The following is a 27,658-nucleotide window of genomic DNA, read 5'->3' as shown; positions in this document are numbered from 1 at the left end:
GTCCGCACCCCGGGTGGTCCCGATGCCCCGGTGCGGGGCGGAGGGTGTAGGGGAGATGCCCACGGTGCCGCCAGCCCCGCGTCGTGTCCCGCTGCGGGTCCTCAGCGTGGGACCCCACCTCGCCGGGGAGAGCAGCCAAGGGCTGCCATGAGCTCCCACCACACATCGTTGCTTGCACCTCTGGGTGCCCAGTAGAGTTACCTCATCCCAAGCACAGCCAGGCCAGCTGGATCCTCCTCCATCCATCCCTGTGGCACAGAGCTGGGCAGCTCCCAGCCCAACTGTGGATGCTGAAGTTGGACACAGCTCACGCACCTTCCATCACAAGCCCAGTCCCTCCCGCCATGGGGTGCTGCACAGCTCTCCAGCTTCTGGTGCTCTGCTGAGGGCATGGGACAAAGAACATCCACTATCTGATGTAGGTATATCCCACATCCAGGAGGTGAATATAAAAGGCTTTCTAAAACTTTTAAAGAACTTTTAAACTTTTTTTTCACACCTCCACTCCAGCAGGGCTGCCCATGGCCCCAAAAGCCACCCAAAGAAGGCAGCAGACATGGAATACACTGGAAGTTGGCATATTCCTGGCTTTCTACATCAATTTGGTGCATTTGGGTGATGCTCATGGTGCCCATTCTTGTGGGAGCATCCCTGAGGGTGTGGAAGCCTCACCCCCTTGAGCTCTCCTGGGATCTGAGCAGTGCAGAGAGGGTCAGTCAGTCCTTGACACGCAGACTCTGCCATACAAATTCAGGGGAGATGATACTTTTGATGAGACCAAGCTGATGGCAGAGCTTCCTTGAGCAGGGAACAGGATCTGGCCCTGAGTTGGCACAAACCCCTGAGGGGGTGAGGAACAGGTGTGAGCCAGCCACAATTTTGCTGTTCTTTGGAAAATAAAGGAATCCGTTGTTTCCCAGCGGGGCAGGAAGGACCTGCAGGCCGGTGCCACGATGGGCTTTGGGGATGCAAACCCTCTGGGGGGGCTAATTAAGCACATCAGCATCTGGGCTGTTGGTTTTCTAAGGCAGGGATTATTTTTTAATTGCAGCAACACTGAGAGAAAGACCTCACTGGCTTCCATGGCTGCCACAGGAAACAAGCATGACAGCCCAGAGGAGAGGAAGGAATCATCCAGATCCTCGCTCCTATCCCAAAAACTTGGAGACCATTCCAGGGGGATGCCACCCACTGAAACACCAGTGGCTGGACATGATGGGGCTGTGAAGTCCCATGAGTGGGACCCTCCACCCATCCCAGACAAACTTGACATCCCTTTCAAGGAAATTGAACCCATTCAAAGGAAGGGACACAGCAGAGTCGAAAGGCTTTGGATCCCATGGAGCATCGCCACTTCCTGGCCTTGTACCTCCTGTGTCTTGAAGGCCCCTAAGCTGTGTGTGATTAGCAGATAATTAGCACTTCTTAATTAATTTTTTCAACACAGGCCAACAGCTCTTTGTCTGCTCTCCTGATCTGGTTTAGTACCAGTTGAGTCGCTACTCGACAGAGTGGATCGGGAGGAAATGTGTTTTCCCTTGGGACGTTTCCAGTTCTGTCTGACCCCTCTGGCCCTAATGAGTTGCTGCCAGATGAGGACAAGGGGACAATGCTGCGTGCAAGGGACAGTCAACTGCGCCACTGGCCACAATCTCAGGAGAGCTCCTTGCCTGGGGAGACTGATTCGGAGCAATGGGCTCATCCCAGGATTACCCAGAACTTGGGATATTCAGTGTCAGTAGCCGATTCCCACAGTCAGAGCACCTGTATCTGTCATTTAACTGGAAAAAGAAATTCTGGTTTTTGGCCAAAGCAACATCCCATGTAGGGAGTGGTCACAGTGGAGGGGCTGCAGTGGGATGGGGTGAAACAGCATCGGCTCCAGTGAAAGTCATCCTGCAGGAGCGTTTGGAAAACATTTCTGGAGACAGATCCAAGCCACTTGCCTGCCTTTGGCTGGAGGTCTGACCTGGTCAGCAGCCCTTGGGAGAAAACAGGTCAGTCAGGATGCTCAGCAAGTTGCAAAATGTGTTACCAATGTGCAGTGGGACCCAACCACAGGGGTGGGGGAGAAACCCCAGATTTGGACCTGGGGCGCTCATTTGCAGTGAGGCACCCCATGACTTACTGAGTTTGGGGCTGTCATGGGGCACGTTTGGTGTTTGCTTGTGCTAGAGGCATTAGAGGAAAGGATTCAGGGACCTGTGGACCATGAGAACAGCATCTATAGCCTTCAGATATTCTGGAGGAAGGGTCTGACCACCCCACCAGCCACCTCTGAGGACTGGCAGGTTCTAAGGGTCTATTTATTGTATGGCCAGGGAGGCAGCATGTCGTGCTCTGTTGTGCTCTTCCAAGGGTGCTCCGCCCAGCCCATGGCTCTCTGTGGGACTGAGGGCTCCAGGAGAGCAAAGCCCTACCTGTGGGCAGCAGCTGTTGGGGGACCCTGGTGTCAGGGACTTTGCTTTGCTGGGGACCAGCAGCACCTGCCAGGCTCTGCCAGGAGCTCAGCACCGCCTCGGCCTCATCCTGGCCCCAAATAGGACTGGCTGGGCCAAGATCAACACCCACCTGGCAGGCGCTGTGCATTGAGGTCACTGCTTGGGGAAGAGGCCGTCTTGGCGTCTGCTGGCTCCTTCTCCCTTGCTGTGGCAGCAGCAGCAGCAGCAGGGAATGGCCACGTCACTCTCTCTGTTTGAGACAGGCAGGAACAGCCAGACCAGCTCCCTCTCTAAGCTCCAGGCTTTGCATTGCAGGCAGCAAGGGTGACTGGTATCTCCTCGCTGGGATGGGGGGTTTGGTAGAGAACCCCATGGGGGTACAGCAAGGGACTCATCCCCAAGCTTTGCCTTTGCACCCTTCCCTTTGGAGACAAGCCTGGGGACACCATGCGGGGACTCAGCTCCTCCATAGCCCCTGGGATGTTGGTTGTCATCGGGGCCCCATACTGATGCTCCTGAGGGTTTGGTTTTCTCATTAGCGTTCAACACTGTGGGAGGGGTCTCCGTGCTCGTGGCTGAGGCTCCACCGAGCAGGGAGTGTCAGGGAGGCACCTCCTGTTTGCTTCCTGTGCTCCTCCCCCAGGAGCTGAAACATGATGTTTAGGATCAGCCCGGGCTCTGCTCGAGGCTCAGCTGTGGGTAGAGGGATCCTGGCCAAAATGAAGGGCCTTTTCCCTGCCTCCAGCCCAACCATGCAACCGTCTTGCAAGGAGCAGATGGAGCTTTGCCAGGGTCCCTTAATGTGCTTGGTCAGCCCCATTCCCCCTGACCTCCTTCCCAACTTTGCTGTCTCCCAGCACTGCAAAGGGGGTCCCTTTGTGGGTGCCCCACATGGCAGCTTTCAGAGCTCTTTGCTGCTCTCTCTCCTGCAGTCCTGAAAAGTCAGGCAAGTTCAAGCTGCAAATATATTAAAACCAGATGTGCTCACTTGGAGCTGCCATGAGGAATTTCAGGGCGCTCCAGCCCTGTGAGGGCCAGTGCCGAGATCCTGGCCTTCCACAGTGGGGGCGGGACAAGGCTGGGGGCTGCCCAGGGAGAAGTGCTGCCCTCTGAGCCTGTTGCCTCTCCTTCCTGCCTGGCTTCCCCTGGAGGGCTCCTGGAAAGGGGCAGAGAGAAATTCCAGGCATTTACAAGAAATTTGCCTTTTAGAAAAACACTTTTTCTGCATGAGTCAAGAGCAAATTGGCAGAACTGGGCTGCAGAGCGGGGAGGGAAAGCAGCTGGAGAGTAGTGGAGGACAGCACATCCTGAACGGCATCTTCCTCCTGCCAGAAGCGGGTATGGGACCACAGAGCAGAGATCTCACCCTGTTCCCTGGCCCTTTCCAGCAAGAGCAGCATGGTCCAGTTGGCCCCAGGTGCTTCATTTCCAGCCCTGCCACTGCCTTACCTCATTGGCATGGGCATGTCCCCTTCCACCTCCATCCCTCACCAGTTCCTTTAGCCTGGAGGGGTTTTGGCATCAATCCCAGCCACTCTCCTGGGTTTGGGTGTGAGTTCATGGATTTTCAGGATTAACGGGAGCTGGAATGAGCCAATGCTGAACAAAGCAGGTTTGGAGTCCTGATCCCGATGCGGAGCTGAGCCAGGAGCAAGGCAGTTGCCGACACAGCAGCGCGTGCTCGTGGCTCCCACGCAGCTGGCGCCTTCGGTTGGGAGAGGACAGGGCTGAGCGGAGCTCTGGATCTTTTCTTCCTCTGAATGCAAAGCAGAGCCAATCACCTTATAACTCTGCTGCTGGTGCTCCCCAGGGCAGCACAGGTGGGGATGGGAGATCTGGCCTGAACATGAGGCTGAATCTCCCTGTCTTCATCCTGCTGCTGCCCACAGCATCCCTGCATTTTTAACTTAATTCCTGTGTTTTTATCTCCATCCCTGTGTTTTACCTCCATTTGGACCATGGCACTGCTCTGCACCATCCCTGCAGCCCAAGCAACAGAGGATGGGAAAGCAGCTCCTGGCCAGGGCTGCCTGGGGGCTGGTGGGGGTCATCCCACACTGGTGGGCAGATGGTGGATAACCTCGGTTTTCAGGCTTTCCTGAATCAGCTCAAAGCACTTGAGCCTCCCCTTCACTGATGTGTTTGGAAATGAATAGCAACAAAGTGAGTGAAACACAGTCTGCAGCTGAAGGATGGAGGGAGAAGAAGAAAGACTGCAGTAACCCATCCCAGGAGGAGATGCAGGCTGGGAGCACAGAGGAGCAGGGAAGAGCACACAGAGCTGGTGGAGGAGCACATGCCAGCAGCTTCTCCTAGCCTTCACACCCCCACGCAGCTGAAGCATGGAACGGGAGCGTGTCTCAGCCCCGCTCCCAGAACAGACAATAGTGTCCTTGTGGCCAAGAGCCTATTCCTGGGTGTGAATGTAGTGATGGGAGGCTGAGCTGCTCTATGTTTGTTTGGCCTTTTGCCCCCACCCAGGGTGATGGCCGGGGGGGGCACCTAGCTGTCCCCAAGGGCAGCGCTGGGGCCAGGGAGAAGCAGAGACCACAGGCAGAGCCATGTGCAGCCGTGGAAAATCAGTCTCAGTGCAAAGATGCATCAGCATTTGGTAGCAAAGGTAGGTCCGGGCTGGCTGGGAGTCAGGGCTGTGCCCAATTCTGCTCCTGCACACTCCAAAGTCTCCTCCACCATGCTGGGAGTGGGAAGGTTTAGGTTGAAGTTGCTTGAGCCAAGCATGTGTAGCACCCAGAAAGCAACGTCCTCCAGCAGCAGACCCCAGGCAGACACTGGCAGCGGTTGCAAAGCTCACACTGAGGGTTTGCCAGGTCACAAAATAAACTGGGACTGGCCCATTTAGCAGAGGGAAGTTCATTTATAGCCTAACTCCCAACTGCAAATGTAGGAGGCAAAGCATCCAGCAAGGCAGCCCCTTGGTGAATCTTGATCCTGCAGGTGTCAGTGTGTCCTGCACATGCCCCTGCATGGGTGATGCAGGAGAGTGATGATTCTGCTGATGCTACTGAAGCACCACTGCTGCCTCTCCTGGCCCAAATCTGTGTCACATCATCTGAACCAGACCAGGGGGCTGAAAAATGATCGACTGCAGCAGCAGGGAGGGAGCTGAGCTCGCTCAGTGTTTGGTTTCACTTGCACTCACTGAGTTTGACTTAGGGCACAGCGAAGGTCGGGTCAGGTTTGCAGAGTAACCTGGGGCCTGGTGACTGTTCACCTGAGGAAGCAGCGCTGGGGGCAGGTACGGCCCCGGCTCCTGGGGGATGCCCGGCACAGCAGCCCTGCCGTGCCTATAGAGGAGCTCGATGCACCACGGGCCCCAGCACTCCCCAGTGATCAGTCCAGATACAAACAGACTCAACATCTTCAGCCACCAAGGTCCTTTTTCATTTTCTGTTGTGTATTTTTGTAAAGCTGCCAAGACCTAGCCCCAAGAAATTAAAGGAGCTGTGTTTCGTCACTGCTCAGTGTGGTTGGTTATTGTGGGTGACTGAGAGGGGAGACGCGGCTGTCCATGGGCTGGGGAGCGGATGGGGGGTTGTGACCCACAGATTTGCATCAACAGAAAAGGTGGGGTTTTTTATGTCCTCAATATACAGGGATTCTAAAGGCAGCTGCTACTCTACAGGAAATGAGGGACAAACCCACCTCAGCTTTCTAATTTATGTTCCAGGACAAGATCAACAGCAGTAATTAAGTGACTTGGTAATTTTCAGCAATTCCCCATCTGATGCAGAGATCTCACTGCTCTGAGCTCTGGAATGCACCCTTCCTCCATTCTTCCTGATCCTGTCCTGTGCCATCTCTGTGCAGCCACTGCAAGAGAGCTCGTGCGCCAATGCCAAGAGCAGAAAAACAGTAAAAGCCAAGCAAATCAGTTTCTTAAAACTTATTTTAATATCCATGTCTCATCTGTTGGGTAGAGCCAAAACAGTCTGGCCTGGTTTAAGTTACAAATTCTTCATACACTTTAAGTAAATGAACAGTGTGGCAATAGGGTCTGTTACTGGAAGTGAAACCCATCTTAACAAGGGAAGTGTTGCAGCCAGAATTCTACCAGGGTTCTTCCCTGCTTTCAGCCCCGAAAGGCCGTCACTGTCCCCTGGCCCTGGATGGGTGTCGCACAGCAGGAAAAAATGCTTCTGACACAAAACTAATCACACCCACAGAGATACACACACTGGATGGCCAAGAAACAATGGGAGCAGGATAGAAAAAACCCTTTTAGAATTCTCCCCGATGTGGACAGATACCAAATCACCAGTTTCGGCAAAGCTGATGAAGCACCAACCCTGATTTCTCCTGACAGAGGCTGAATAAACGTTGAAGCTGCTTGCTGGACAATTAACTTCTGGCTTAGAACAGGAGGCATGGAAAGGGCTAAGAGAGGATGGCTGAGGATTTAAAGATGCAGTATTTCTACTCTTTGTCTAAAACACTGCAGGTTTAGACATCACCTTAAATGCAGCTGCAAGGGAGTAAATCCAAATAAAAGCCCAAGAGTCACTACAAAAATAGTAAGAAAAATCAAAGCAGCAGAGTTGTCCACTTCCCTGGCCTGTTGCTTAATTCCAACAGACTGCTCCATTTCTCAATTAACAAGTTCCTGATCAGGTTTAAGCACAGTGTTTGCAGATGATGGCATACAATAAGGCGGACAAGTGGCAGTTCTGAGTGCATGATGGAGAACAGCACTTGCCAGGAGATGCCACTGGGGTAACAAAGCCACCCGAACAGCCCACAGGCTGCCACAGCTGTGGGTACAATCCTGGAGTTATCCCACGAAGGAGCCCCCAGCCCACAGTGGTCCAGGGGTTGGGTTGGGAAGTGTGCACAGGGTGTTTCGGTTTTTAACCACCACCCTGAGTTGCAGTAGTGCAGCACTCATCTCCCTCCTGGGACAAACCCTGCTCCTAAACACTGCATTTTAAATATTCTGGGTAAGAACTCCTGCCACATGTTAGGAGCAGTCCAACCTGGCTGCCACATGTTCAAGTGCTGCATTTTTTGTTTTCAGTTTTCCTTCAGTGTGGGAATAAAAAGGAGTGGGAGGCTCCCATTTCACAGCAGGCAGATCCCGCTGAAGGTACAAGACCCCACCAGGCAGATTATAGGAGGGAGACAGTAATTCGGGTGTTTGCTCCTCTCAAGAACACTATCTCCTTCCTTCCCATCTAAAATCGGATGCAGTGACGGCAGCAAGTTTCATGAGTCAGCAAGTTTGAGGAGTGTTAAGGGAGAGAGGAAGTTTTGCTGCCAAGTCACCCAAACAGAGAAGAGCAGACAAGCCTGCAGCTTCAGAAAGCTCTACCATGAACCGGGGTTAGTAGAGAGCTGTCTGGGCACAGATGACACCTGAGCTGTGCTCCGATCCCTGCCTGCTCTCTGCCTGCCAGCCACGATCAGGCTCACAAGTGTGGAGAGCTCGGTGTGAGCATGTTGGGCTGGGTCTGCAAAAACAACAGCACTTCAACGCATGAAAAAGGTGCAACTGTTGTGAGAGTGATGATCAGCAGCTAAGACCTTATGGCAGCCTGAGCTGTGACCCACTCTGACCACAGAGTGATGCAGGCCTGTTCTCCCAGGGCTTCACTGCCCTCCTGAGAAGGTGAATCATTCCTAAGAGGCCACCCCAAAGGAGCAGAAAGCTGCACCAGCTGCAGAATGGACACTGCCACAAACCTGCTAATACGGGTTTCACTGAGACCAGAAAACTGTTTTCTTCCAAAAAGTTGTTATTTTTAAAAAATTGAAATTAATTAGGGGTAAAACACTAACTCTAGTGCCATGAACAGGCAGGATCAACTTTTTTCCCCTCCAAAGGGCAAAGAGTCATATACCATCCCCAGCTGAACCTTGGTGCTTCGAGCTTTTCAGGAGATGTTACCTAAACTTTATTAAAAGAAAAAGAACAATGTTTAAATATCAACACTGGACTAGCCCAGTCTTTTTTCCAAAGTCCACATTCTTCATATGAAGCACACACGGCGTCCTGGATTCCCCAAGGCTGCACGTTCAGAAGTTCACAGTACATGGAACCATGTCTTTCTGTATTTTTTCTTCAGTTTCCCCTCCTTGCTCAGAGCAGCCACCCTTTTGTGGTCACTGACTGGATAAACCTCAAGCCATCTCCTATCCACATGGCTTGGGCTAGATGCCGAAGGTTTTCTTGATGAGAGTTGATGTTGTCATGCTCTATGGATGGAAAAAAGCAAGAGAAAAAAGCACCTGGTACAGGTTTCTTGAGACCCTTGTGGATTCCTCTGTTCCAAAGGTGTTTCTGAGTCTTTTTGCCGGTTTCTCAAGCAGTTTTTGGCCTATTACTCTGTCTCAGTTTGAAGAGCTGTTATTGGATGATCCAGAGGTTGATGCAATTGCAGCTCCAGCTGGGCTGCTTGTGGATACAGATTTGCGGATGTGAGGCAGCAAGTAGGGGTCACAGGCCAGCTGCTGGACATCTATCCGGTCCTCCTTTCGATAGGCCAGACACCGCCTGATGAATGCCTGCAGTACCCCAAAGCCAAAGTAAGCATTAGTTTCTTATGACAGAAACAGGAAGCTTTTGACTCTTTGGGAGTGGGGCCAACATGACAACAACCCCAGTGCTGAAATTCCTTCCTAGACACAGCACCAAAGCTCATCTTGCACCAGGAGAAGCACAGGCAGAGGCACCTGGTGTTCAGTGCTCAGCCAGACAGCTGCAGTAATCATGGAATCACAGAATGGTTTGGGTTGGAAGGACCTTAAAGCTCATGTCATTCCAACCTTCCTGCCATGAGCAGGGGATGCCTTTCCCAGATCAGGCTGCTCAGAGCTCCATCCAGCCTGGCCTTGAACACCTCCAAGGATGGGACATGCAAAGCCACTGATCACTGTGTGATAGGTGAGCATATGGAAATCAGGAGGCTGGAACTGCCTGTGCTCACTGACCCTCAAGCAGATTTACCTTTGCTTCCGGTGTGACTACTGGCTTTGGAGGGAACTGCACCTCAGTAGCTTTCAGGATTGTGTTCTCCTGCAAAATATCCTGTTGTGACTGGTTGTGACCGAAGGGCTACCAAAAGAAAGAAAAAAGTTGTTAAAGGTTGGTGACAGGCATAAAGAACCTGTAGCTCTACTGTTTCTCATCACCTGACATCAGCATTTTTCCAGGCAAGCAGCCCACAACTGCTGGGAAGGTGCTGTGGATACCAGAGGACCAGGACGCATTGCTCCCACACTCAACTGAACAAAAGGGATCAAGCTGGAACACGTCTGGCTTGGCCAGCAGGGATCTCCAGCTGCTTCCAGACCTCATGGGTCTGTTACAGCATTTGTCATCCATCTGAGCCGGCAGAGATTCACCCACTCATCTCTGCTGGGCTGGTTCCATGTGTCTGACTGACAGCACTGAGCAGCACATGTGTGTCAGCCCCAGCTTCCACAACACTTGGGTACCAGGGTCTACTGAAAACAAGAGCCCATGGAATCCTTTCTCTTCTCCACCCTCTCTCTTCTGTTGTCATAAAAAAATCTACCTTTTCTCGTGACAAATCACCTTTTCCTGATGCACACTCTTCCCTTTCAAAAGCCACCCTAAAAGCTTCTAAAGTGGGTCTTTGTACCTACTTTTTTTTCCCCCTGAACACTTGCAGCCATCAAGAGCAACAAAGACTCAGGGCATTGAAAGTATCACAGCCAAGACCAGACCAAAAACCTCAGACCATGAATGACACACCTGCCCTGCCCAAAAGGGCCTCAGTGGGAACATGCCCAGTGGAAAGAGATGTTCTACAGAATGTCTTTTCTGAAGGAAATGCCAAAGGTAAAGCACAACACAGCCTAGTCTATGCTCCCCACTTCCATTAGCATGGGCTCTGCCCTGAAACTGATGGCAAGGAGACAAGGGAGCACATTCTAAGTCTGTGGAGAAGGAAGCAGAAGCCTGGGCTGCCTCCAAAAAGGTTTGCAAAACACCACTAGGAAAAGGAATTAAGCACCTTCTTACCTTTCTGCCATAGAGACACTGATAGAAGATGACTCCCACTGACCAGACATCAACTTTATTTGAAATCTTTGGAGGTTCTTTCCCAACCACAAAACATTCTGGTGGCAAATACCTGATTAGAAGGAAGCGATAAGAAGTTATGAACAGCAGTTTCAAGTATTTTCCATCATTTCCTTTAGAACAGAAGATTCTATGATGAAATACTGGCCTGGGACTCAAGGGTCCCATTTCACTCCCGTGCATCTCTGGGCCAAGATCACCAATGGCTGGCTACTCCTTCTGGGAACAGTGATCCCAAGGACTCTCCAGACACTCGTGTTCTGAGCTAGTTCAGCACAGTCAGTTTCTTTTCACCACCCATTCTCTTTTACCTTCAGAACTGCTATTTGCTGTTGAAAGGGCTTGGCCAACAATTCCACAATGAAAGCACACAGCCAAAATACATATTTTTAGAAATACAACCCCATATGCCATGTCCCAGTTAAAGACACTCAGCTTCACTCAGGGTACAGCTAGTTTCATTTTTAGGAACAGAACAAAGCTGTACAACACAGAATGCCCCAACAAATGTTCTGATGCCCATGGTGACAGTCTGCAGCTTGGGTGACATCTGAGTCACACTCGGTGGCACTCACCAAGGGTCTGCTCTCAGCCAAGGGTGATACAGTGACACTTGGCACAGAAGATAAAAGAATTGCTGAAAACACGACACTCAAGTGAAGCTCTGGCTATAGACAACACTGTGAGTTTTACATCTTTTTTGAGAGCTAACTATGGATTTTCACCTCCTCATTTCAGAGGAATACTCTTTTCATCTTCCTGATGCAGCACCTGAATTTCCAAATAGGTACAGTATTCCCCTTGCTCTTGTTTAAGATGCGAGACAGAGCCACTCTGGACTGTGAAAGAGCAGCCAAGCCCCACTCTGGAGCTCGCTATCTCAGCAGCATATGCAGCTTTTCACCAACCCTTTGAATATGAGTGGGTTTTCAAACACTGACCTACTGAACAGTGAAATGCTGCCAGCCTCAAAAGGAGCTGTGTGACAACAAGAGCAGTTTCCAGGGTCTCAAACCTCCAGTGTGTTAAGCTGTCACAGACAATGGCAGCACACACAGAGCTGACACACATCCAAAGCTGTTTATAAACTGTTCTTGATCTTAACTTGCAAGTGTCCCAGGCATCGCTTACCAGTAAGTACCAGCCCCCTGCGATGTCAGCTCCATGCCATCAACTGAGTTGTAGCTGTCATCGTCCATGATTTTGGAAAGTCCAAAATCTGTGATTTTTATCTCTCCACATGCAGTACCATTGACTAGAAGAATGTTACCTAGACAAAGGAAGGAAAACGCCCTTAGGATACACATTTAGCAAGAATAAAAATGCATTGAGCCCTGCACTGCACAAGGACAAGGGACCTACAGTGAGGTGCACCAGATGTTTTAACTCTCAAAACCCTGAACTTCAGAGACAACTGGAGACCGCCAAGTGCTAGAGCTGATCTGCTCATCTTGAATGACCCAGTGACCTCATATTGCTTGGAGCCTCCAGATCCTGAGCCCTGTTAGCCAAATGAGCTTCAAGCCCAGCCTGTTTTGACCCCTCCCAAAGGTCCCGTTGGACGGGCAGGTCAAAAAGGAGGATTAAAGAGAGAAGTACACATACAGAGTTATGACTCATTCTGCCCAGAAGTTCTGACTTGCCCTGTCCTCTCAACATTCCAGAAACTCTCCTTCCTGGCAGTGCTCCCCAGTGACTTTCTAAGCTCAAAAAGGACAATTACTGCTTAGGCAAGAGACTTTTGTAAACCCATCAAGAAGTCAGATCATCACTGTTTTTCTCCAAGCCTACAGTAAAGTAGCAGAACCGTGTGTGATGGCAGTGGATGAATCACAGCTCTAGGCAGCTGCAGGCAGAGCTCAGACAACTTGGGAACAGCCAGGGAGGAAACGGGGTCACTACAACCAGTGCAACAGCACCATCTCCTGTACACATTCCTCGTGCTGATGCAACAAACCACATCACAAACCAGTTACACAATGATGATGAGGTGCCACCAGTACAGGGAGACAAGCCAGGGATAACTGCCCAAAGAGACGGATGAATTTACTGGACTAGAAAAAAAGCTATGTAGCCAATATGCATCATCCCAAAACAGAGCATTTCCATTTTCCCCCTTGTGGCTCTGCCCCAATGGTAGAAGGAAAATATACACCACCATTTGGGGAGGATCTTCTTCACAGCAGATGTAACTGAATTAACTCAAAGGCAGACCTGAGCAGTCTGACTGTGTGTCGTCAGCTTTGGGAGCTGTCACACAATATGAAAAAAAGAACATTTCAAAATTAGCTTCTGCCATCAAATTTTCAGCCAGATGATTACAGAAAGAATAAGCCAGAAGAATGGGAACATGAAGCACAGCAGTAATGGTAGGAACCTTTATGAAGCAATAACAGAAACTTGCAACAGCAGAATACAAGCAAGACATTAAGAAAACGAACACAGCCACTTCAGGGTTCAAGGGCTCATTCTTAACAATGTTACACCTCTTTGTTTTATGTTGCAATTCCAGGAGACAACATCCTTTCCACATTTTCCAAATGTTCTGTGCATTTTATGTTTTTTTCTTGTTGCAAGTTAGCTTTCCCAGGCAACCCTGTCTTCTTTTTGCTGTCTGACCAAAGGAAACTTCCTCATATTACTTGTAACCCATTACATTTCCTTAGCATCCTTAAGCATGTCAGCACAGCATACCTGGTTTAAGGTCATAGTGTATGATGGGAGGTTTGATTTCATTTAAGTATTTTAAAGCATTCACAATCTGCATGATAATGGATCGTGCCTCTTTCTCTGACATTAGCTTGTGCTGTTTCAGGTAGAAGTCCAGATCATTCCCCTCACAGTATTCTAACACTGTACAAAACCTGAAAGAAAAACATGAGTTATTGCAATTAAGGCACCTGATAGAAACCAGAACACTTTGTTACTGCTTGTCTGTAACTCACCTATTTGGCCAATATTTAAATTAAGAGTCCCTCAGCCTCTTAATCCCTTTCTAGAAGTAAGCTACCAGGAGCACAGGCCTCAATGCTCAACAATACAAAGGTCAGAGATCCCCCATTAAAGACCCAGAGGCTGAAAGCTGTATCAGCTGTGGCATTTGCCCAGGGCCAAGAGCAGGATTTACCAGTAAAGCACCACATCTGACAGAATACACCACACTGGTTTGTGAGCTGGAGTCTCTAGAAAACCAGCGTATGCTGGAAGTACACCTTGGTTATCTCTGCAGTAAAGTCTAACATTGGTGTGGACACTTTCTGGACTCTCCTGGAGAGTTTTAAATACTTTGCCTTTAGTGAATAGCTCAAACCATGGGAAAGGACAGAGCAACACAACTTACGAGTCAGTATCCAGTGAGAAGTAGTCGTATAGTTTAACTATTCGAGGGTGATCCAGTTCTTTGTGAATTCTGTACTCTCTACACGCATGTCTGAAAACAGCAAAGTCTGAGCATTAGTCATACAAGTGACTTAAGTCTAATTTCTCCAGATACTGAATCCAGACATACCACACAGCATCCAGCTTCAATCAAGCCCATGCACGTTCCTCAGACAGCTTCAGAAAAAGCAAGTGAAGGAGGAACTGCACAGAACAGATCTTGCAAATCACAGAACCAGAGTGCAGCTCCAACCCTGGCAATCCTACAAAATAACTCATCTTGATTAATAGTACTGCTTGCCAAAATAGAATAATCTCATAAATCCTTAAGAGATCCAAGATAGCTGAATACAAAAATCAGCAAGTTCTAGAAGAATTCCATGACGCTTAGCCGCCTAATTTCCAGGCTTCAAATTCAGCTTGGTTTGTCCCAGTGACTTGTTGAGGAATTAAGAACACAGCTTTATCTTGGAAGTCCTATGGAGAAGGCTCAGCTGTCACTCTGCAGAATTAGCTAACCCATGGCATTAGGGAGCAAGAGTTACCAACAGCAAAAGGCTTCCAGTAAAGAATTTCTTCCTAAAATTTAATTTAACCCTGCTTCTCTGTCAGGTTGAAGCCATTCCCCCTTGTCCTGTCACTCCAGGCCCTTGTAAACAGTCTCTTTCCAGCTTTCTTGCAGGCTCCCTTCAGGTACTGGAAAGACACAATTAGGATCACTTATTCTAGGAAACAGGGAGGGGGATGACTTCCAGGGAGCACAATGCAGGTGTGTAACCTGAAAGATGGGCAGGAAAAACCATTTCCCACGAAACTGCTTGAACATTTCAGAGGGAAGCCACTTCAGCACTTTCCCCACAGAGCTGGTGCTTTAAAATGCAGAGCCACATGGCTTATACAAAACTCTCTGTGTGTATGCACACATTTAGAACATTTCTAATCTGACCAAAACTTCTGCAAGTAGCTACTGGGACAGAAAGTAGCTTTTGAAATGTGGCAAACACAGGAAAAAATTGGCAGCCTGTTCACAGGCACTGGATAACCAAATGCAGGAGGAACCGGAAAACACGTCTGGCTGCTTTACAAACTCACTTACTTGTGATAGTTTTCTTTCTTCTCATCCCTCCAGTTCTTATTTAACTGGTGTATTTTCACAGCTACATATCTCTGTTCTGTTAAATCAAATGCCTGCAGAGAGAAGAGCTGAAAATCAGTAGGAATCATAGGCTCAAGTTAACACTGCAAAAGCTGACAAGCTCTAATAAACCAATATCCCCACCCAGGAAATCAGCATTACAACATAGTGAGGGAAAGCAAACCCACATTTTTATGTAGTAAGTTTCACTAACGAATTTAAGCAACTCTGGAAACAACTGAATATTCTGTGCTTCGATCTGACTTCCCCACAGAATCTAACTCACGCTGCATTGATTTTGACATTTTACTACCAGAGCTACAAAGGGACCAGGAAGACCAAATGACCAAAATATAGACAGTTTTTATCCTGGGAAAGACCCTGCCATTATTTCCCAAAGTCCAAAATTCATTTTCTACACTTGTGTTAATAAAAAAAACCCACCAAAATGCAGAACATTTTCCAATGCTTTGTTTCACGCATGTAGCTCAGCTTTCCAACTTGGAGCATAATGTTTCAGCACATAGAAAAGCTGGAGAATTCAATGGCAGAGCTGTGTGATCCTGTGCTTTATTCTTACCTCCACTTTTTTATTATTTAAACAGTCTTTAAAGAATGGACCTCTGAAATTGCACTCAAGGAGCAATGCAGAAATCTTCTACCTTGCCTGAGAGCAGCAATAGCTCATAATTTCCAGGACAGGACAAAATGCTGCGGTAAGCAAACAGGCATAATGTGTGTTCATCTCAAAAGTTGTCTACTTAATTCTTAATGCTTAATAGATTGGCCAAGACCCTGGAGAAGAAGGGCTAAGCATTTCTTTGTTTTAATAACAGTTATAACTCTTAAGAGCAGGCAGGTAGGAAACATTCATACCCTCTTGCTTTCATCTGTGGAGCCAAAACTTTCTGCTTAGTCAGCAAAGGAGCTCAAAGTACTTGCACACAGCTCACACTCCTTTTTTCCCCCCCATCTGAACAGTCTAGTCCCCCTTAGTTTAGGCCCCCACTGTTGTGCTGCATCAAAATAATAAAGCACCACGAAGTTTCCAATATTTACATTGGCACAATTATTTCCATTCTAGCCAAATTCAACATGAATTCAAAACTTCTGAGTACAGATAGGGAATATTGAGAACTGGAATGGCTCTAAGTGAAATAGTCAAATAGCAAGTACCAAAGCATCCCAGGTCTTGGCTGTCAAGAGTGCTGACATACCAGGAATCCTCAGCTCTAAGGAATTCCCAACAGTACACACACACACTGCCCCCCCCCGGTCTGCTTTTTCAGAGGGTAAAATGAAGACACAAGAAACAAAGCTTTACACCCCCAGGAAGTACAGGCTCTGCTCTTATTGTTCGAGCTATTTTCTCTTGTTTACAGAGATGTTCAGACTTGCTGTGCCATCTCAGTAAGGCTTAGCCACTGCAGGTATTTGTACGTAGAATTTGAAGAAACAAGTGGTTTGCTTCTCTGTCCTAACAAAAATTGAAGACTTGGTACAACATTTTTTGACACACATTTGAAGGAAATTTGACCTCTGAGGACAAGGCCAGCGCCTGAAAATCTCAACTCTGATGTCTAATGCAAGCCAGATGCACCATGAGCTTTGTCCTCCCTTTCTCCCTCCATAACCCACACAGCACTGAGAAAAAAAGTGTAAAAATTCTGCTTCCCGCAGATCCAGATTATGCCAGATTGCCACTTCCAAGTTACCTTATATACTTCACTGAAGCCACCTCTACCCAGAAGATGTAGCAACAAATATCTATCATTTAGCGTTGGATGGTCTTTAAATCTGGTGAGAAAGACAGTTTGAGAAGACAGAAATAATGAAATCCTCTGCACAATAGATCACAGCTACTTCACAGCTAAGAAACAACGCTTTCTCTTTCAGAGAAATATTACAATCGTGTTAATGACCGACACATTTGATGCTATTTGATCACTCTGCATCAATGAAAGACTATTTAATGGTACCTTGATGCACTTGGAAGCCTTTGTCTTACAGAACTTCAAACTATAACTGTACCACCTCACAATCAAGTGACTATTGAGTTTTAACATCAATTTTAAAAGGATTAAGTGTTTCCCATTATGAAAAGATTGTTTCTCATTATGAAGAGAACAAATAAAAAATAACTTTAAGTTCTCATCCCTGAATCCCATGTACTTACTGTGAATTATCTTCATTGTGTATCCTTTTCAATTCCCTGATGTGCAGATTTCTAACCCTCTCTAGCCGTTCCAGCTCTGCCTGGATCTCTGCTTCTTCCTGCACAAGGAAAAACCAAAAGGAAAACACAACACTCTGTAAGGTACTGCAGGTAGTGTTTCCACCTGATTTATGGAAACACAAATGCAAATCCACTTCTGAAGAGGTTATTGGCACAAAACTTGTCTGGGAGATCAGAGAGATGGTCAGGTTCAATTCGCAGTCAGGTGGCAAGTAACAGGAATGAAAACTGACTGGGTAATTCTGTTCACACCTACACAGACAGGAGGAGACACATCTTTACACCTCCTTGTTTCTAATGCTTTCTGTAATTAAGAAGCCTTGTTGCTGTGGTCTTGCCCCTTCCCTGAGTTAGTGCTACTGCAGCTGTTTTTGAAGGAATTTCAGTTTTGGTGGGACAAGAGAAAGAAGACAGCCTCAGCAGTAAGAGCAGGGATGTCATGATGCCAATGTGAGATGGGGCAGCGTCTGGACAGGATGGGAAGTGTGAGAGAATGACATTATGTTCTACTAGTGGTAACTGCTCAAACATGTCAGAGTGTTCCTCAATGCCATGTGGAAGTTCTGACATAGTGTTTGTCTAGCTGCAAGTTCTGGTGCCCTCAAAAACAACATGAGAATGAATTCATGTCACTGTGGCCAGGGCTGCAAACCTCAATTCAAACGTGCTCCCTGAGCAGTATAATTTGTGTATGTGACTCAGGGGACACCATTACCCATCTGTCTTGTGACTCTGCTCCTTCCCTTTCCAACTGGTTCTATTTTTAGACATAAAGAATGAGCCAGTTTCCAAAAGTGGAGAAGGATAAGCGCAGCTTCAGACAATGCCACGATCCCAACACATTACTTCATTTTCCATTAAGGTCCATTTACAAATGGATTCCTCCATTCCAGGGTGCCAACGTTTCATGCCAGCATACATGGACCTGCAGTTAATCCCCTGCAGCCTTGTGAGAGCTGTGCAGCCAGCACGCCTGCAGCATTCCCCTGCCCGTATCACTTCTCTTTGTTCACAGGTCAATAAAGCATAATGGGCAAACTGCCAGCAGATTCCAGGTGTGCAGTAACTTTCCCTTCCACAGAAAATAACAAGGAGTATGGAGGCATTAATGAGGCCTTGCATTCTGCTTGTGTGTCAAGATTACAGGAGAAAAACTAAATGTAGAGCTGGAGCACCACCTGAGAAAAGAAGCAAGCACTCCAGCAAGATATTTGCTTCCTCTTTGGTTCACTTCCAAAAGAAAACTCCTTGGCCTTAGCAGAGATCACACCTAACCAGGAAATGGCAAAAGATACCTACTTTTTGTCCCAGTATTTCATCTGTTGAAGTGTCCCAGAAAACTTATTTATAGGTCACTGCAATCACTTTCAAGGTAACCAACAGCTTCTCTAAATATAACCTCACTTGCAGGTACAGTTCCTACTGAGGCCAAGGTATTTGAGAACAAATGTGCATTGCAGCTGCCTGAACAGGACTGGTTTGCAACAGCCCAGGAGATTTTATTGGACTGATAACGTTGGTTACTCAATATTGCAAAGAACTGCAAAAGTCTTTTGACTGTTGCATTTTTTTGTTGTGTTCTCATAATTTTCTCCCCTTGGTCCATTCCTTGCTGTTCCCCCATGTCATGCACATTCAGAGTCCAGCACCAGGCAGGTCACAGTGACAGAAGATGTATCAAAAGAGCAGAACTCTGCATGAAATCCTAACTGTAAGGACACAGAAATCTATTTATTGAAGCAAAGAACATCTTTCGTGAATACCACCACACTGAAAAAATTATTACAAAATCGAGGCTATCCCTTCCAAGCACAAAACCGTCTTGATGATCAAACAAGCAGTGACCTCTACAGAGAAATGCTCTCGTTCACAGAATACTGCACAAAAAGCCTTTGCTGCAACTAGTTCTTACCTTTTTAAGATGACCTAGTCGGAGTTTGAAGATTTCCTCCTGTTCATGGTATTCTGCTAATGTTAACCTGCATAAAAAAGAGAGACTCAACACATTAGGTTTCAAGATGTGATAAAGTGAACAATCTGCAAATACACATTGTCAGTGGAAGTAACAACTCCACAGAGTAAATCAACAGCACGAAATTTTTAGATAAACTCTGCAATCTGTATTTTTTAATAATCAGTCTAAAGGAGAACAAAACCTTAAATCTCAACAACATACATTAATTTCAAATCCAAGTCCCTAATAACACCTATCTAGGCTACTGATTGACTTTTAACTACGACAGCTAAACCATAATCTAAATATAGAAAAGTGAACCCCAAATATTCCACATCTTATTTTTCCATGTAAAGTTTGCTTTACTGATTCATTTTCAAATTTTTCTTTGTAACAAAAGCTGGATAATTTCAACACATATATTCACTCTGAGACTAGAAGCACACCTGGCCACACAGCCACTGTAAACAGAGCAATGACCTGGGATTCAGAACTTCTTCCTGTTTCATGTTCTGCCAAGTGGCTTCCAGGGAAACCTTGGGAAATTTACTTTATTGTATTTTTGACTTCACATGTACTTACGAGAAGCAATGGGATAAGGGGAATAATCCCTATTTTATTGATAGTAAATGATGTGCGAAGTTTCTGCTCTAGGTGGTTGGTAAAAAGAAGTTTCATAACATTTTCAATGTCTTTTCCACGCCAAGCGTGCCACGTAGGACAGAGGCAAAGCACAGCCTTACACTAAAACAGTGACAGAGCCAATCACTTGTGAAATACAATGACACGCTGAGATCTTTAGGATTAGAAAAATGAATCACTATATTAATTGTCTCATTACTACCAACAAGGAATTTGGTAAAAGCATCCCATGTGAACATAAAACTATGAAGCCCTTATCAACTGCATCTGTTCACTCCGTAAACAAGATCTGCACGTGACAGCATACAAATATCTTTTTTTAAACCTAAACTGAGTTCAAAGCATATCCCAGGAGGATTCCTGTAAGAGCAGTTATGCTCTACCACAGTACTTCACACAGGGTTAGTGCAGGAGGCCTCCAGAGCATCAACACCTCAACTTCTTTCAAGGGGGGGCCGAGTCCTACATCCGTGCAGGGAGACCTTACTCAGTACATTGAGATGAGGGAGCATTCATCTCATCAAGTGCTCCTCTTCAAATGCCCCAGGCTTCCCTCTGTTGATAATGCAGAGTCCATGTACTTGAAACAAGGCCTAAAGCAGTTGCCACCCGATAAATTTAATGGAAAACTTGTAAGCCAAGTTCCCTATGAAAGAATCTTGAGCAGAAGGAACTACTTATTACAAATTAAAGATACATATAAAACAAAGCCAGTACCAAAAATGGTCACATGTTGTCTCGTTTCAAATAAAACTGCTGAGGGCCCTGAGCTGGACTTGATGGTCCTTGGGAGTCCCCTCCAACTCAGGATATTCTGTGATTCTATGACTCTAATTTGCACACGCAGCCTGAATTTTAATTAGATTCAGATAATCTAAAAGACCGTCCCAAGAGTTTAGGTCTTTGTGATTCTGTGATTCTTTGGTTGCTGTTGCTGTGTAAGGAATTAAGAGACAATTGAATAAACCAGCAACAAGGTTTGCACATATACTCGTGCACAAATAAAAAACACCATCAATCAGTCCATTCATTAGGGCAGAGATGTAACGAACACCACCAGGCTAACACTGCCCAAAACAGCCTGTCACAGCAACCACCACAAAAATCAAGGGGGCTCTGAGACAAACACCGTCCTGTTTCACAGAAACATGCTGGAAACCCCCTACCTACCCCTAGTGCTGCCCAAGCTGCCCTAATGAATCTCAACCAGCCCCAGCAGATTAATCTTCCTGAATGAAAATTCTTTTCTCATTCACAGGCTAGAAACTCATTTTGGGAGAGCTTGTGTTTAAATTCGCATCACAGGACCTTCTTCTCCTTTTTAAGACACAGCAACAACCATGAACCAAAGAGGAACCAAAAATCAAAAAGGAATTTGGCTGTCTGCTTCTCATTCAACTTTTAGAAATGTTTATATTTAAATTGCCTAAAAGTCAGCCTCTTATGTAAGAGTTCCACAATGAAAAGCCTCCCTCCAGAAGTCAGAAAATTTTGTTCCTGATACACAATGGTCCAACAAATGCACTTACTGGATAACTAATGATTAAGCAAGTAGTCAGTCCAGTTGCTACAGCTGACTTTCAAAAATCCCAGTGTTTTCACATAAGCTACAACAATCCACATGAACCATATCCACACCCTGGCAAGCAGTTTTTATCAAGCACATGACAAGAAGCTTTTCTAAACCACAAAGATACCACCCTGAAATATATCAGTGAAGAATGATAAACCAGCAAGAAACAGAGAAATAGACCCGGGAGCCCAAGAGGTTTCCTAGCAGAGCATGGTAAAGCTGGATTATGCCAAGGCAGGCTCACAGCACAAGCAGAAGCATCACAGACATGACAAGGACTCCCAGGGCACATCAGGACCTGTGCTGCCATGTCTCCAGAATAAGCCACACTACAGCTGCACCAGACTGCTGGAGAGAAAGAATTCCACAAAAATGGGGAAAGCTCATCCTGCCTTTTGGAAGTGAAAGGTTACCACAACGAATAGCAACAATTCTAAATATCCATGTACAGACATTCCATTTGCTTCTCCCAGCTCAAACCTGGCAATACAAAAAGAGGACTTAAAAGTTTTATTTAGTTCTTTTCAGGCTCCCTTGGCCAGAACGAGGGGGGAAATGTCTCCAACCAACTTAGTTATTTGCAGGAAGCACCCAGTGCTCTCCACCACAACTCACCTGATCTGCAGGTACCTGTATCCCATTTGGGAGCTGAGGGCACCCTAAATATCAGGATTCACCCAGACTTCTGCCATCTTTGCTGAGACTGCGAAGGCAGTGGGAGCTTTTGCTTCACATGCCCTTTTAAAGATCAAGACCAAGAATTCAAAGGGCTTCCAGAACTCTGAGGTCAAGTCAAGCCCAGGAGATTTAATAACGAAAAATGAAAAATGTCAATGAGAGTTATGGTATTAACCTACAGCAATAAAATGAAGTCTATAAAGGGAACCAGGAGAAGGCAGGGCTAAATCTATAACTAAATGTATTTCCAACCCACAGAAACTCCTGAAAAAATAATGTTTTAAATTTCTTTCGAGACCCAGCTTTACTCTAGAAGAATATCAAGTCTCTTAGAGCATCAGTAATTTCAAAAGAGGCAGGGGAAAAAAAATAAAATCCATGAGAAGAGTAGCACTTCCACCATTTCCCTGAGTCACGTATGTGTGAAGAACTGTTTTGGAGAACAGGCCAATGCTCAATGCACTGTCTCTATAACATAGAGAGCATCTTATTCCTTTAGCATCCCAAATGAATTATTTCAAAACTCTTAACTCAGAATTCTCCACAGTAAACACACAGATATCAAAAAAAAAAGCACCATAGATACCCTGCTACCAATATAAATTCTGAACTTGCAACACTAAAGTCAGACCCCACTTTTCAAACCTGACACAACAGGAATACTAAAAACATTACTGGACTCATAAAAAAAAATAAAGCTAATCTCATACAAAGTCTGGACTCAGCAATGATCCTTCTTTCACTTCAATGAAAACTATTTAGAACTGGAGCCAGATGTTGCTGAATGCCAGGCTAATTCCACAACATTCATTTGTGCATGGAGTGAAGCCTGGAGGCAAGGGCAAGATTCCATTTCCCAGGAGAGATTTTGTGCTCTAATCAAAGCATGTGGCTTTGCCACGCACCAAGAAGGCCACAGAACCTACGTTTCATTTTCTGCTCCGTTGGTCTTGTTCTTGCGCTGCTTCTGCTCGGTGCTTGCTGGAGGGGTCTGGCCCATCGCCGGGGGCTTCCGCTTTGCTAACATTTTTCGTTGTCTTTCTATTTCTTCCCGCTGTGAATTTATCCTTTCCTGTTGCCTGAAAAGCAGAGAGGAAAAAAAAAAAACACGACACAGATAACTAAGGGTGTGCACTTGGTTGTCTTCAACATCTGTTCTTACCAGATTGGAGCCATGAATTTCAAATCAGTTGTACTTGTAAGATTTGTAACAAAATATTTTTGTACAGAAAAGTGGGATGTGCCAAACATGATGAGTCAGAATTTTAAAGGTATTTTTACACAAAATGGGATTTTTTTCCTGGCTCACAGAAACCCTTCAGTAAGTAAAAGGTTTAATCCATGCAGAGGACATCCAAAGGAGTTGTTAACCCCACAGAATCCCAGGATCCATGGCAAGTCACTAACTTTCCACACACTTTTTCCTAGAAGCCTCTGTTCTAAATCTCAGATTTTCCTGGTAAAACTATTCCTGAAGTCTGGCACTGTTTGAGAAAGTATCCTTACACTTCAAAAGTACAGTTAAGCTATCCTAAATTCTCTGGAATATAACCAGCACCATTCCTGATTTCACTAAGAAACCATCTCTCTCCCAAGACAAAAAGACTATCTTGAAACATTTTACAGTGATAAAAGCACTCTTGAAATTTCAAGTCTGAATGACCTAAACATTTGCAGACCTAATTCCCCCTTAAAAAGGGACTGAGACTGCAGGTAAGTATTCCAGAAGTATTTTTTCCATGTCTTACAGCACAAACTAAGGAAGAATTACGAAGTCCTTAATCTGTGCCTAACAAGAACTGCACCTCCCTATCACTACAGAAGAGTGTTGTGATTTTAAAGGATCACACATAGCTCTCTAGTGCAATTAATTTGCCAAGTCCTACTTAAAGGTCTAGGCCAGGTGGGAATTGGCTGGGTATTTCCATTAACATCCTGCATAAAGGGTCTCTGATCTTCATTTCCAGGTTTCTGCAGCCCCTTTGATCACTGTTACCAGAAGGCAAAACAAGTTAAATAGTATGGATTTTCTCTTTCAAGCTTCTCCACTTTCTACTTTCAAAAAAAAAAAACCAAAAAAACAAAAACAAAAAAAAAACCAAAAAAAAACCAAAAAAAAAAAAGGCAAGCTAATTAGCCTTCTTTGACTAATATATGCAAGGATGCAAATCAAATTGATTCACTCAGGATGTATGTGAGATTTTGGTCCACCCCTCCATCCCAAGCACTACACAGCCAGGTGGGTGCACTGAGGATTCCCAACAGGTAACAACAGTTAGCCCAAAGGCCAACTCAAACCATTCCATTCCAATTCAAGTCTCTGGAAGTTTCAGTGGAAATGGATTTCTCACTTCAGTGTGAATAAGTTCCCCATTGTCAGGAGTTCCTATCTGATCCTTCCATGCATCAGTCACACCATTCTCACATTCTGACGTGCAAGACATCACACACAACTGTTGGGGTTTTTTTCCATTTCTTCCTCTGAAGTTAAAGACAATCCTGTTTGTCCTCACTTGATGAGGTTCTGGAAGGCATAGCCATCTGTCCACTGCTCCGTGAAGGATGCGCCGTGCCGCACCGTGGTGAAGTGCCCCAGCCTCAATCGATCCTGCATGCTCTTATCTCGGCATGCCATCTTCTCCTGCTTTGACTGAAAGCAAAATAAAGCCACATAAAAATACAAGCCATAAATTACTAGCTAAGGGCTGTGCTGCGTTTTAAATCACCACCAATTCTTACCACTTTCTATTATTTCAGTTCTGCTTATCTGAAACCCAGCTGAATATCATTGATCAAGTTATTGCTGGTGCTTTGCACTGGTCTGACAGGCGTTTGTTCACCTCCATCCTGACATTTCAGCCTCACTCTTCCCTCCTGATGACTGCCTGGGCAGCTCACCCATCCTATGATCAGCTGAAATCAGCCTGGCAGTAGGATTAGAACTATCCCTTTGTATCAGTAACTTAGCTAGACTGCAGGCCCAGCTCTGATCAGACCCTTATTCAGGAGATGAAGAAAGAAAACACACCTTGAATCACTATTAAGACTAAGATACAGTGATCAGCCAGCTCAGTCCTAGCCTTGTACCATGTCCTGAAGTGACACAATCTCAGTTAGGTCACCACTCTGGAGAAGGGAGCCCTGCTCAGCCAAGAACAATCAGCTCTGTGACGAAAATCAACTCAGACTGCATGTCTGCTACCAGCCAGCACCTGGGTAGTTTTGCCCATCCAGTACCCACAAACAATAGGTGTAACTGGCCAACAGGTGAAAGAGCAATCAAACCCCCACACTGTTTAACCATCAGGAAAGCTGGACATCTTTCAATACCGAAGCAGGCTGGATGCTGGTGAACAACAGCCTGGCACTGGCCCCAGTGTGTTGTTTTCAGTGTTACACAAAGCAACGATCTCCGACTTTGCTGTTTGAAAGAACAGAGCATATCTGCAACTCCACTGCACAATGGGACACTGCTCCTGCATCCCCAGAGCTGCAAGGAGTTGCTTTTCAGGTGTATGGGTTTCCAAATCAAGCAATGCCTGCTGCATTTAGAGCTCTTTCTCTTAGGCAAGAGATCACTCTGACACTGTGCAAAGTGACCAAATCTGAACCACTTCAGTCTTTGGATTACATTCCTTTTTGCAGAGAAATAATTCATGACAGAATTCCAGTTATCTTTTATCACTAAAGCAACAGGAGCAGGTTTTTACTGTTAAGAAGATAGAGATGCTTTCAAGGACATGAACTGCAGAGATGTCCCCTGCTCACCTTTTCTATAAGAAGCTTCTTGCTCATCGTTACACATCGATTCAACCGCTCCTTGTACTTCTCCAGCATCTTTTGCTGCTCGTCTATCTGCCGTCTCAAATCACAGTTGGCCTAAAAGTGAACAGAGGACAAAGCCTGTGACTTTAAACCACTCAGAAGAGGCAAACTAAGCATCACTTAGGAAGAAGTTTCTCCAGCTAGCTGTGGGGATCAGATTAAAGTCAGCAAACCAGCAGGATAAAAGAACAGGTTTTGTTTAGCAAAACATCCAAGACAAACTCTTAAATTTTTAACTCACATCTTAACACCCCTCTAGAACAGGGAAGTTCTGTCATCCTGGTTTACATGTAAGGAACTAAGGTACAAAGAGAATAAAGACAAGCAAAAGTATTTTAATTTTTTTTTGTTGTTATTAAACATTTAAGACCTTGCCACAGCTACCAAGCCTCAAAATAGCTTAGTCGTTGCTGGACTATCCTCCGTCTTTAGCCACAATACTGGCAGAGGAAAAGGATGGGGGAACTCCCTTTGTACTTTCAGTCAAATTCTTGTTCGAGTCACTTTCCATCAGCCCCTCTACACAGACTGCTCTCAGTGGCAGCTGCTGCTTCACACCACCACAGCATGCAGCAGGACTGTATGTGCAACCACTTTCATTAACAGAGTCAAATTTAACCACTTCCCTTCCAACTAGTAGTCTAGTAAAAACAAAATAATAATAATAATTAAAAAAAAAAAAAAATCTATTTCCTGCTTCATGGATTGTTTCCACAAACTCACATGTGCCCCGTGTCTCCGTAAGCTTGACTGAGCTCTTTCAGGTGCTGAGACCACACACACAAAGCCTTCCCTCTACTCCCTTTAATGTCCTTTCTAATGCTTTTCAACACTTCTCAAGAGCTGCCTCTCCAGCTGATGAAAGCTAAGTCAATTAGAACTTCTCCATTAAGACAAGATCCTTGATTAGAAGGTATTTATCTTTTATTGACGAATACTAATGGGTTAAGAGCTTCATCCTTTTGGTTTGGCCAAAGCATGTTCTCATCTCTATACAGGCCTCTGACTCTCCTGAATGAGCATTTCAGAACATTACTTCCCAGGCTACTGAGAGGCTACTGGACATGCTGCCAAACAAAAGGCAGAGTCAGCTCCTCAGAACTTAGAAGAGGGGAGAACTGGGTGGAGGGAAAAGGGCAGTGGTGGAGTCACCATCCCTGGAAGTGTTCAAAAAACGTGCGGATGTGGCACTTGAGGACATGGTTTAGTGAGAACGTGCTGATGGTGCTACACTGATGGTTGGACTTGGTGATCTTCAAGGTCTTCTCCAACCTTAAATGATTCCATGATTCTGTGAATTCTGCAGAGAAACCTGTTAGGTTAGCCAGCAAAATACACAAGTGTGCAACAGATCACAGGGAGGCCAGCACTGCTGAAGACACAAACAACTGAGCTACAACAACTCTGCGCTGTATATGCCCAGACACTGCCTAGATTCAAGCAGGCCCACAGTGTCTACAAGCCAGACAATTACCCTGCAAGCAAGGGACAACCAGAGTTACCACAGTATCCACAGGCCAGACAATTATCCTGCTGGTAAGGGATCACTGGATTTGTTTTACCTTGCAACTATTGATTCTACAGCTGGTGTACAAGCCCCTGCTCTGCAGCCTGGCTGGCACAAGCATTTTAAGTACATTTAAATAGCAGCTTTTAGAAGAGTTGTCCCACTTTAAATACTTACTCTTAATAAGTCATCTATCCTCCCCTCCTTCTTCTCCAAGTCAGAGTTCT

General features: G+C 46.0%; 2 protein-coding genes across 2 annotated transcripts in view; both read right to left on the bottom strand.

The window, feature by feature from the left end:
* Positions 1–2,935, bottom strand: part of MRC2 (mannose receptor C type 2) — a 30,438-nt gene extending 27,503 nt beyond the window's left edge. Inside the window, exons 1-2 of the mRNA XM_017736295.1 lie at positions 2,878–2,935; positions 2,572–2,691 (exon numbers count right to left, since the gene is read on the bottom strand). Coding sequence (XP_017591784.1) covers positions 2,572–2,691; positions 2,878–2,935 — 178 coding nt within the window. The remainder of the gene's footprint in view (positions 1–2,571; positions 2,692–2,877) is intronic.
* Positions 2,936–6,330: 3,395 nt separating this feature from the next.
* TLK2 (tousled like kinase 2) overlaps positions 6,331–27,658 on the bottom strand; it is a 41,045-nt gene continuing 19,717 nt past the window's right edge. The window contains exons 8-21 of the mRNA XM_008635259.2: positions 27,609–27,656; positions 25,868–25,978; positions 24,613–24,749; positions 23,026–23,178; positions 19,165–19,231; positions 17,193–17,290; positions 16,732–16,813; positions 14,978–15,069; positions 13,844–13,933; positions 13,198–13,367; positions 11,635–11,773; positions 10,444–10,555; positions 9,403–9,510; positions 6,331–8,960 (exon numbers count right to left, since the gene is read on the bottom strand). Of these exons, the coding sequence (XP_008633481.1) occupies positions 8,787–8,960; positions 9,403–9,510; positions 10,444–10,555; positions 11,635–11,773; positions 13,198–13,367; positions 13,844–13,933; positions 14,978–15,069; positions 16,732–16,813; positions 17,193–17,290; positions 19,165–19,231; positions 23,026–23,178; positions 24,613–24,749; positions 25,868–25,978; positions 27,609–27,656 (1,581 nt within the window). The 3' untranslated portion in view covers positions 6,331–8,786. The remainder of the gene's footprint in view (positions 8,961–9,402; positions 9,511–10,443; positions 10,556–11,634; positions 11,774–13,197; positions 13,368–13,843; positions 13,934–14,977; positions 15,070–16,731; positions 16,814–17,192; positions 17,291–19,164; positions 19,232–23,025; positions 23,179–24,612; positions 24,750–25,867; positions 25,979–27,608; positions 27,657–27,658) is intronic.

The sequence above is a fragment of the Corvus brachyrhynchos genome, unplaced genomic scaffold (assembly GCF_000691975.1).
Source record: "Corvus brachyrhynchos isolate BGI_N302 unplaced genomic scaffold, ASM69197v1 scaffold96, whole genome shotgun sequence".
NCBI lineage: Eukaryota > Metazoa > Chordata > Aves > Passeriformes > Corvidae > Corvus > Corvus brachyrhynchos.
The sequence above is the reverse complement of the archived record's forward strand: the minus strand, read 5'-3'. Positions and strand labels throughout refer to the sequence as shown.